The sequence below is a fragment of the Electrophorus electricus genome, chromosome 7, assembly GCF_041902795.1.
Source record: "Electrophorus electricus isolate QZ-2024a chromosome 7, ASM4190279v1, whole genome shotgun sequence".
NCBI classification, from domain to species: Eukaryota; Metazoa; Chordata; class Actinopteri; order Gymnotiformes; family Gymnotidae; genus Electrophorus; species Electrophorus electricus.
Genome location: NC_137503.1, coordinates 35,244,043 through 35,255,282, shown reverse-complemented (window position 1 = coordinate 35,255,282; position 11,240 = coordinate 35,244,043). Strand labels below are relative to the sequence as shown.

Here is an 11,240-nt window from a genome sequence, read left to right as displayed (position 1 = left end):
ATGGATAACGCCTTAGATGCGTCTTTATCCAACCACACGCGTGTCTCCGATAACTTCACCGACGACTGGATATCCGATGGAAGGGAAACATTTAACTTCGTTATTCGCTGCGTCATTCCATCAGTTTATATACTTATAATAACAGTTGGTTTACTGGGCAACATCACTCTCGTAAAGATTTTTATCACTAACAGCGCAATGCGAAGTGTGCCAAACATTTTCATCTCTAGTTTGGCTGTAGGAGACCTTTTGCTTTTGGTCACTTGTGTGCCTGTGGACGCAGTCCGGTATTTCTACGAGGAATGGATGTTTGGTACCGTAGCTTGTAAGCTCATACCGGTCATCCAGCTCACCTCGGTCGGGGTCTCCGTCTTCACGCTCACGGCGCTAAGCGCCGACAGGTAAGTTGGAGTCTTCCTTTGATTTGCTCTAACTTCACATCACTATCCAAACAGAAGAAACACTAATACGCACATATGTAGTGTCAAACATATAGCAAGAACTATATAAACCTCAAAACAATAAGTTAAATCTCTGTGCTATTATCGTGCTCCATTTAAAATGGTGCAGTGACGCAAAATAAACTAATTGCGGAATGTTGATTATTTTTGTCCCGCATACTGCAGTTCATTCATTTCCACGGACCTCAAAAGTTATCCATATTGTATTGGTACGGAGCCATGCGCTCAGAATCTGTTATTCCACAGAATTTACTGTTGCGTTCACGTACTCTTCCAGTCGCGAGCATCCTACTTTGTCTCGAAAGCCCCATACATACGAGACCAAATAATGAGACGCGCATGGATTTGCGTCAATTGAAAACCAAAGTCATTCAGTAGAACTAATAAATCTATAAGGAATGTTCGTGTTTTCGTGTCTGATTTGTAGCTTTGTGAAATCACATCTTAATGAGGGTGGGATTCATATTCTCATTATTAAGACTTTGCGTGTACCAGACCTACAATAAATAATACGATTAACATGGCTTGATAATGGGGCGAGTGTGTCCAGAACAGAACAGAAAGCCTGGTCTTTTGGGAAGATCTGTTCGTCTGTTCATGATATTGGAAGGCTTGCTTTGAGGACTAAACCGTAATATGTTTGCTTCATTCCCAATTCCCCTGCTCTGTTCTAACTTTAGGTTTCTTTAGAACATTTTGTGAGTAAAGAGTTTTAGGCCTGTGCTTAACTCAGCTCATGGCACATGTACTGAATGGTTGCATTTATCTCCAAGATGTCCTGAACCTGCAGACAATTAGCCTGTGGTTAGAAGTGGTATTTTCGGTATGTGCACATGTTTACACCCACACATACTCATGGCTCAGACGGACCACTGGTTAACCCTACCCCTAACCCCTAACCCTAACACTACCCTTAACCCTTACCCCTAACCCCTAATCCCTACCCATAACCCTAACCCCTACCCCTAACCCCTATCCCCTACTCCTAGACACTTTTCCCAGCTTGCTTTATGTGTTTCAGACTCCTGCCTGCTTGCCTGTCTGTCTGTCTGTGCTCCATTTGGTGAAAGTTGTGTTTTATTGTCTCATAGTTGTTTTCTTAAAATGTTTATGGAGCAACAACATAAAACCAGAAGTAGAAGCAGGGATATGTCAGATTTTAGGCTAAAATCACATATGACTAAAATCACACATGAGATAAAATCACACATGATTAAAATCACACACGACTAATATCACACATGACTAAAATAAATGTGGACATCATTTATAAATAGAATTTTTGATAACAGGTGTCTCACAGATACTGAAATTGATTTTACATCAGAGCTATCAGTTCTCCATATCAGAAATGAAAGAGCCTGGTCTGGTTCTCCAGATGTACTGCAGGACTCAGGGATTACTCAGTGTGGTGGTAGTGACGATTCCACCCCAGCCAACAACATGTCAGAGGCAGAACCAAGAGCTTCCTCTCTACCGGTCAAACGCATGAATTCATACAGACGGCAGGCGCTCATCCACGTAGGTGGGAGGCACCTGGGTGTGTTCCTGAGCTGAGTGGGATGGGAAATGAGTTATTTGTATGCCAACCCTGCTGATACCGTTAGAGCCTCAGACAGAATCCTATTACCACTTACTTTGGCCCTTACACCCACACATGAATCACAATCAAGTCCATTTGTATCCACACACTCAGTTCATATGTCCAGCCCGGCCGTCTTTATCACAGGGAGATGGGATGCCCTGACAGCTGCTGTCCCAGGTCTTGGTTTGCCTCAGACAGGCTGCTTCAGGCAGCGGTACCTGTGGTCCCAGTACAGAACTGCTGCCAAACCAGATTCACTTTACATGTGATGGCAGCAGAGTATTAAAAATATATACCTAATTAGATTATTTTATCAATAAAATCATTTCACATTTTTCCATCTGCCATAAAATTAATAAATTGAGCCCAGCAAAGGTTTATCTAAGGAATGAACGTGAATGAATGAATAAATGTGTATGAATGTATGAACGTGAATGAATGAATGTGAATGAATGTGAATAAATGAATTTGAATAAATGTGAATGTGAATGAATGTGGATAGATGAATGAATGTGAATGTAAATGAATGAATATAAATGAATATGAATGAATGAATGTTGTTTCCACTGGTTTGGCATTCTTTCACACTATAGATTTTGCAGCCTGAGTGAAAGATCTCAAAAAATGTCAGCACAAGAAAAATCTATATTTCTATTCCAGTTGAGCAAAAAAGAATGTGTTTATCATGTTGGGCATGTTGGGCAAGGGAGGAGGAAAGTTTACCCCCACCTGGGCTCTAACTGGGGTCGGATCTCACCTGGGCTCTAACTGGGGTCGGATCTCACCTGGGCTCTCACTGGGGTCTGATCTCACCTGGGCTCTCACTGGGGTCGGATCTCCCCTGGGCTCTCACTGGGGTCTGATCATATCTGTTTACCTGTGTGTTTTGTTTTTTTTACTCAGACATAAGGAGAAAAACAAAATAAGAAATAATGTATTTCTAGATCCAGAAATAATCTATAATCTATTTATGTACTCCAGGATAACCAGGAGCTGTTAGACAGTCTGACAGAAGTGGCACGTGTGTTGTACTGTGGAATCACCATGTTTAAACTTTCATGTGTACTGAACACCTCTGGATCGGCTGTTTTCAGCTTCACAGGCCTGATTTCCATTAAGTGTGAAGGAGCAAATATAAACCTGAACAAATTGTTTTCTACAGGAAATGGAATTTTACATATGATATTTTAGTTTTCATTAGACACAAAGTCATATAGTTCCCAAAGATCTGCAACGGTGAGATTCATGGACGGACTGACGGGCTGATCTAGGCATTTGAGCCGTAACACAACCAGTCTACCTTCAGTCTATGTGAATGAGCTAATAGTCAACAACACATTTCAGACAGCTGAACATTGTTGCAGGAATAAGATAATTAGATAATATGTTTACTCAATAGCCAATCACAGAACTCCTTGACAACAGCTGGTGGTTTAATTTGATTAATCTGAAATGGTGCTGGAGTCAAACTAAATGGATGAAAGACACAAAAGTAAAGTGAATGTCAATGAAAATTTCATTAAGATCTAATTTTCGTTAATGAATTTTAGTCCGTGACCTTTAAACCTATGAAATGATTACCATCTCAATAATGTAAACATTCATAATCATGCAGAATGTTACCCTGTGAAAAAATCCCAAAGCCTATTATGAAGAGATACTTTTAAAACCCCTAACGATTGTTCAGAGCCCATCAGAGCTCACTGAGAAGAGGGAAATCCATAATCCACAGCCATGGTTTAGAAATCTGTACTGTCGATTTATAATCTGTACCCACTGAGATTACATCTTTCAAATCCATGGGTACAGTTTATAAATCAAGACTATGGATTTCTAATCCATGAGTACTGATTTCTAATCCATAAATACTGATTTCTAATCCATGGGTACTGATTTCTAATCCATAGGTATGTATTTCCCTCTTGTCCAAATATTTCTCCTGAGTGATCCCTGAAGGGCGCCATAGGGTTGAGGTCAACATGGATTCAATTACCAGGGCAGGAAACTAAACCAGGCACCTCTCTTATTTACCCCTTACTGGGGCAGAAAGCCGTGGATGGTAACAGCCTAAACTCACCAGTGCGCTCCCTCTTCCCAGGCACAAAGCCATTGTGAATCCCATGGACATCCAGTCCTCCAGTGCTGTGTTATGGACCTGCTTGAAGGCAATCTCTATCTGGGTGGTGTCCATGCTCCTGGCAGTACCTGAAGCCATCTTCTCCCAGGTGGTCCACATGTCCGATGGGAACATAACCTTCACAGCCTGTGTGCCGTATCCCCTGTCCAACGAGCTGCATCCTAGAATCCACTCAGTCCTGATCTTTCTGGTCTATTTCCTCATTCCCCTGAGCATCATCTCTGTCTACTACTACCACATCGCCCGGACACTGATCAAGAGTGCTCATGACATGCCTGGTGAGGTCAGCGAGCACTCAAAACGCCAGGTAAGAGACCAGGTAAAATGTCAGGTAATAGACCAGGTAAAATGCCAGGTAAGCGACCAGGTAAAACACCGGGTAATAGACCAGGTAAAATGCCAGCTAATAGACCAGGTAAAATGCCAGCTAATAGACCAGGTAAAATGCCTGGTAATAGACCAGGTAAAATGCCAGCTAATAGACCAGGTAAAACACCGGGTAATAGACCAGGTAAAATGCCAGCTAATAGACCAGGTAAAATGCCAGCTAATAGACCAGGTAAAACACCGGGTAATAGACCAGGTAAAATGCCAGCTAATAGACCAGGTAAAACACCATGTAAAAGCCTGTAACTGAAGACATACGTGTCTTAGACTTTTTCTTAAATCAGAGGGTTTTTTTTTATTAAAATGTAAATGTTCTAGGAGCCATGATAAAACCATTAAGTATGCTAATGAGGAGCCATGATAAAACCAGATTTGAATACTCAGAATCACAGTGTTCTTTAAACACAGAACATGTATGGCCATCATGATCAGTCTTTTCAAGAATGCCTTGCTTGCTGACATGCCTTACAGCAAAACCCACAATATTAACTACACAGCAATAGCACTGGGCTGAATGAACAGAAGTGTGTGTGCAACACTGGGGATTTTGTGTTGATTTCCTCCTAGTGTGACAAATATCTTCCTGTAGTACAGCAATACCAAGGTCCTGGCTTTGACTGCCAAAGTCCACACACACTGTGATACTGATAAACTTTCTATTAAAAGTTTGAATTAAGCAAAATCAAACCACAGCCAGTACCACTGTGCTGCTTACAACATGACAATAATCCCTAAAGCCCATACCCATTAAGATTTTAATGCATAAATATTTATAAGAATGCATGAGTTGGTTTTGATGATTATAAAAATATAAATCAGAGGCCAAACAGTACAAATATATAACAAATACAAGACAGGTGTATTGTATCCCTCAAACCGAGTTTAATGCTTATAGCATTTAACCCTTTAAAGCAAAAAGAAAGCAAAGAGGTAAAACAGAGTAGGACGTGTTGAAAGCCACACAGGGGGGATGAGGGGCATGCAAGGGAGAGAAAGAGAGAGAGAGAGAGAGAGAGGGTGAGGGAGAGAGAGGGAAAGAGGGTGAGGGAGAGAGAGGGAAAGAGGGTGAGGGAGAGAGAGAGAGAGAGAGAGAGAGAGAGAGAGAGAGAGAGAGAGAGAGAGAGAGGGTAAGGGAGAAAGAGAGAGAGGGTGAGGGAGAGAGGGTGAGGGAGAGAGAGAGAGAGAGAGAGAGAGAGGGTAAGAGAGAGAGAGAGAGAGAGAGAGAAAGAGAGGGTGAGAGAGAAAGGGTGAGGGAGAGAGAGATAGAGAGAGGGAGAGAGAGGGAGAGAGGGTGAGGGAGAGAAAGGGTGAGGGAGAGAGAGATAGAGAGAGGGAGAGGGTGAGGGATAGAGGGAGAGAGAGAGAAAGGGTGAGGGAGAGAGAGATAGAGAGGGAGAGAGAGGGAGAGAGGGTGAGGGAGAGAGAGGGAGAGAGAGGGAGAGAGAGGGTAAGAGAGAGAGAGAAAAAGAGGGTGAGAGAGAAAGGGTGAGGGAGAGAGAGAGAAAGGGTGAGGGAGAGAGAGATAGAGAGAGGGAGAGAGGCTGAGGGAGAGAGAGAGAGAGAGCGTGCTGCTTTTACAACATAACAACAGGCAGTAGATCTCAGTTCCTCTGATGTTTCATCTGCTCCGTCTTCTTGGCTGAGACCCTGTATCGTGACAATAAAGAGATGGAAGAGCTTTTGAAAGGTTCCTTATAGCCATTTATTACATTTAAGGTCAAGAAATATTTACAGAAGATAACAGAAAAGCTGTAATATGTTGTATCAGAGAAGCAAATTCCATTAGACATAAACACAAGGGAATTTCTGCAAATAACAGAGTATCTGAACTTGCTCAGAGTGAGAACTCTAATAACTGGTGTCTAAATACAAGACATACAGGTGTTATTTAAAGACATTTTTGTCAGTGCTTTATGAATGCATCATTTCAGTATTATATTATATTTATGGCATTTAGCAGATGTTCTTATCCAGTGACTTACAAAAGTGCTTTGTCATTTCCTCATAGATACATCCTAGTACAGTACAGCAGGTCAGAGTCCAACATACCAACGAACTATAACACTGACACTTGTTTCTGGTTAGCTGTGCACTGACGCTTGTCCCAATAGCAATAATTTAATCAATTTCGGTTCACATCGAGATAAAGAACAAATCCCCAGTGTTGAATTGTAAACAGAGAAGAAAATAGAAACACATCCATGAACAGACAGGAACAATCAAGCTGCAGGTTTCTTCACTACATATTCTCATTTTCTTTCTATCCAATGGCCACAGTCAAACACCTATCTGCATCTGACCATGGTCTTTTCTCCCTCATTTAGTTCTAATCTCATTCCTTCAGTACAGATGATTTTATTCCAGGCTGTAGGGTCTGCCGTTGGTCCCGGGTGCCACAAGCAATCTGTCTGACACGTTTCTCTTTCTCTGCTCTTCTCGAGATGGAGACCCGGAAGCGTCTGGCCAAGATCGTGCTGGTGTTCGTGGGCCTATTTGCGCTGTGCTGGTTCCCCAACCACCTGCTCTACATGTACCGGTCCTTCCACTACCGGCAGGTGGACTCCTCGCTCTCACACCTGGTCGTCACCCTGCTGGCGCGTGTGCTGAGCTTCTCCAGCTCCTGTGTGAACCCCTTTGCCCTCTACCTGCTGAGCGAGAGCTTCCGCCGCCACTTCCACAGCCAGCTGACGTGCCAGGGACACCAGCGGCAGGAGCGCGGCTCCAGCTACCTGCAGAGCACCTCCGCCATTCGCATGACCTCCATAAAGAAGAGCAACCCCGGCCTCGCCAATGGCCCCGCCCAACCTGGCCCCATCAATAAGCTTGCAGTGCGTATCTAGTGTCAGACTGGAAGATCTCGTGAGAGTCCAGAGCATTAGCTTGACCTGCACTGACTTTAGCAGCAACAGAGAAGCATGGTTTCCAGATCTGGGAGTGGGATAACACTCTGGGGATTTTGGATACAGCTATTTGAGGGATGGAGGGATGATAGAAGGCAGGCAAATATCGGAGTAGCGTTACAAATATTACATACATCTTTCCTTTTCGGGAATAACTTCGTTTGCGTTGAGTTGCATCGCTGAACTACATGAAAACTGAATCATATCTCTTTATATTCATATTATAGTCATATCTCTTTATATTCTTACTGCACCAAAATGGTAAATGGATATTTCACTAATTGTTATTTTTAATCAGAATATTCAAACTTTAGTATGCGAAGGGGATTCTCAGTTTTCAGTCATGCCAAGTGCATTTAACGCATCATCTGAATTCCCCAGTGTAGACAAAGCAAGAACAGTGTCACTGTTTAATGAAATAAGAAGGATAAGAATGTTAGGGTACAAGACAATCAGAGTAACCGATATTCTCCAAATAATTATGTGTCAATGGCAGACTACATCACACAGTAAACTTAGTGAGGAAACATCCATTTTAGGGCATGCATAGTTTTCACAATATCAGCACATATTTAAATCCTGGAAGGCACTGTCACTGAGAATATTAACTCTGTCTGCATGAAATCAGCATATGTCTGATTATATAATGGACAGCATCTGTAAAACTCTCTGTGTAAATGAAAGCAGACAGATCTTTAAGCCCAAGTCAGCATTAGTCTTTCTTCACTGGTTAATTTTAAATTATTGTACTCACACACACACACAGAGAGACAGAAAGAGAGAGATTGAGAGAGAGAGAGAGAGAGAGAGAGAGAGAGAGAGACAGACAGAGAGAGAGAGAGAGAGACAGACAGAGAGACAGAGAGAGAGAGAGAGACAGAGAGAGAGAGAGACAGAGACAGAGAGAGAGACAGAGAGAGAGAGAGAGAGAGAGACAGAGACAGAGAGAGACAGACAGAGAGAGAGACAGAGAGAGAGAGAGAGACAGAGAGAGAGAGAGACAGAGACAGAGAGAGAGACAGAGAGAGAGACAGAGAGAGAGAGAGAGAGAGAGAGAGAGAGAGAGAGGAGGGACTGAGTGAAAGAGAGAGTAAAAGGAAATTTCAATTTCACAGACCTTTTAGTGAATGTCAAAACCAAACTATGTATGTATTTGATTTAATGAAACTCTCTAATTATCATATTCACCAACGATTCACTCAGCACATCACATCAGCTCAGTCACACACAGCTGGTCTGGCGGCGTCCCAGGAAGCTGAACATTCCCTTCCATTGCCTTCCTGTTGCCGTATTTCCGCGGAATTACCGCGGACTGATAAACAGGCAGTTTGGCTTTGGAGGCGTTAATGATATAATGCTTCTGCAAAGCCTTCTGGGGAAAAACTGAGCAGTAATAATTGTAACAAAACTAGACAGCTAAATCAGACAGCTGCATGACTGCATTTGGGTTCATGTTTCCAATAATATGTGACGTGTCCTAAAGGTTTATATGACCTTCACCTAATACTAACTTCACCTAATACTAACCTGACCTAATACTAACATCACCTAATACTAACCTGACCTAATACTAACATCACCTAATACTAACCTGACCTAATACTAACTTCACCTAATACTAACCTGACCTAATACTAACATCACCTAATACTAACCTGACCCAATACTAACATCACCTAATACTAACCTGACCTAATACTAACTTCACCTAATACTAACTTCACCTAATACTATCATCGCCTAATACTAACTTCACCTAATACTAACTTTACCTAATACTAACATCGCCTAATACTAACATCACCTAATACTAACTTCACCTAATACTAACCTGACCTAATACTAACATCACCTAATACTAACATCGCCTATTACTTACATGACCTAATACTAACATGACCTGACACTAGTCTTTAACTTGAACCATGCACAATTTGACACTATTTGATTTATGGTCTGCTGCTTTATAAGTATAAACTTAGCATTTAATCTTCTGTTATCTTTTGTATTGTAAATATCACCATCATCTCTTTGCTTTAAACTGTGGAGCTTCTGTATTTTCAGTGATCTTCTGAGCATTGATCGTGCCTGTTTTGTTTATGTTTAATTATGTATCAGTGATTCATGGTGTTTGATTAAATGTGATATTATCTCCAAAGCTGTGGCTAATATGGACATGTTGTTTCTTTTAAAAGAGACTAAAGGAAGTAGACTGTATGAATAGGAACTGATAGCCTGATAACCTGATAACCAGTTAACCAGTTAACCTGATAACCAGTTAATCAGATAACCTGATAACCAGTTAGCCTGATAACCGGTTAACCAGATAACCAGATAACCGGTTAACCAGATAACCCGATAACCAGATAACCTGATAACCTGATAACCTGATAACCAGTTAACCAGTTAACCAGTTAACCAGTTAACCAGATAACCTGATAACCACTTAGCCAGTTAACCAGATAGCTTGATAACCAGTTAACCAACTAACCAGATAACCTGATAACCTGATAACCAGTTAACCTGATAACCTGATAACCAGTTAACCAGTTAACCAGTTAACCGGTTAACCTGATAACCTGATAACCAGTTAACCTGATAACCAGTTAACCTGATAACCTGATAACCTGCCAGAAAATTCCACCTCAGCCATCCCAAACAAGCCCTTTGCTGTACTGATCATCTGGACCTCTTTTCCCTGCACCGAACCCTGAGGTGTCTGTTTCCAAATTGGAATTGGATCCGGTTTGTTCCATCATGCTTTCCAGTGTGTATTTAATGATGTGCGAGGACATTAGAAAGTGTGTGTGCAGGGAGAAGCTGGGGACTTCCTGTGCCTTCTCCGTACCCCTCCATGGTCTCGGGCACTGCCACACACATCCTAGCAGCTGTCCTGTGACACACGGGAAAACAAACTCAAATCAGTGCTTCACTTTAATTTAGTCAAGAGATTCTGGTCAACAGAGATAACAACAAACACTGTGTCTTTTCACAAAGAGACTCTTTAGAAGCAAAAACGGGTCTCCTGTCAGAAGGCATTGACTGTAATTAATGTGTGAGATGTGTATAACGTTCATCGATGGTTCGTCCTTGAATACAACCAGAATGCAAACAAACCACTTAGCTACACTTTAAAATTATTTCTGTTTTTCTTTTCTTTCTTTTTTGGTCTCCCACTTCACTCACTCTTTAGAAGACAACTTTTATTTTTTATAAAGATTAGATAGAAATGAAAATATTCACTATAATAACAATAACAATAACTGACAGAATAACAATGAGAGAACAATAATGACAGTTCTAATGACAATGATAGGTGTGTGTGTGTGGTCAGGGTGGTGAGTATGGGGGTAGTGAACTAGATGTATGTCCATAATTGTATGTTCACCCAGCAGGCAAAGCAAGGGGAATGTGTGGACATTGTGTTCATTTGTTTTCTGTAAAATGCCTTGAAGTATTGTTAAATCACAATACATGATTAACATCACATGAGAACCTGAATGTGATCATTACATGGGTGCATTCCAAAATATATTTAAATGCAAAATATAAATGTTCATAAATGTGTAAAAAAAAATGTAAAATGTATTTTATTGCAAAAGTTATTTTATTGCTATTATTTGTGTTTTTAGGACTTTCGGTCGAAATATTAACTGTTCAATAAAAATACAAATATAATTTAAAAATGAAGAAATGAATTTGTCTTAAGGCTTTTTGATAAATTGTACTGCTTCTTAAATAGAGAGCAACCATTGTTATATGAGACAGAT

General features: G+C 41.2%; 1 protein-coding gene across 1 annotated transcript; it reads left to right on the top strand.

Annotated features, from left to right (window-relative positions):
* On the top strand, positions 1-8,286 carry nmbr (neuromedin B receptor). Its single transcript, XM_027019332.3, has 3 exons — positions 1-401; positions 4,145-4,490; positions 7,012-8,286. Exons 1-3 carry the CDS (start codon positions 1-3, stop codon positions 7,408-7,410), a joined length of 1,146 nt encoding a protein of 381 aa, XP_026875133.2. The 3' UTR covers positions 7,411-8,286.
* Positions 8,287-11,240: the final 2,954 nt, after the last annotated feature.

Coding starts and splice junctions, on each gene's coding strand:
- nmbr (XM_027019332.3), top strand. CDS start 1: ATGGATAACGCCTTAGATGCGTCTTTATCCAACCACACGCGTGTCTCC. Junction 402..4,144: donor ACGGCGCTAAGCGCCGACAG/GTAAGTTGGAGT, acceptor CCCTCTTCCCAG/GCACAAAGCCATTGTGAATC. Junction 4,491..7,011: donor GCGAGCACTCAAAACGCCAG/GTAAGAGACCAG, acceptor GCTCTTCTCGAG/ATGGAGACCCGGAAGCGTCT.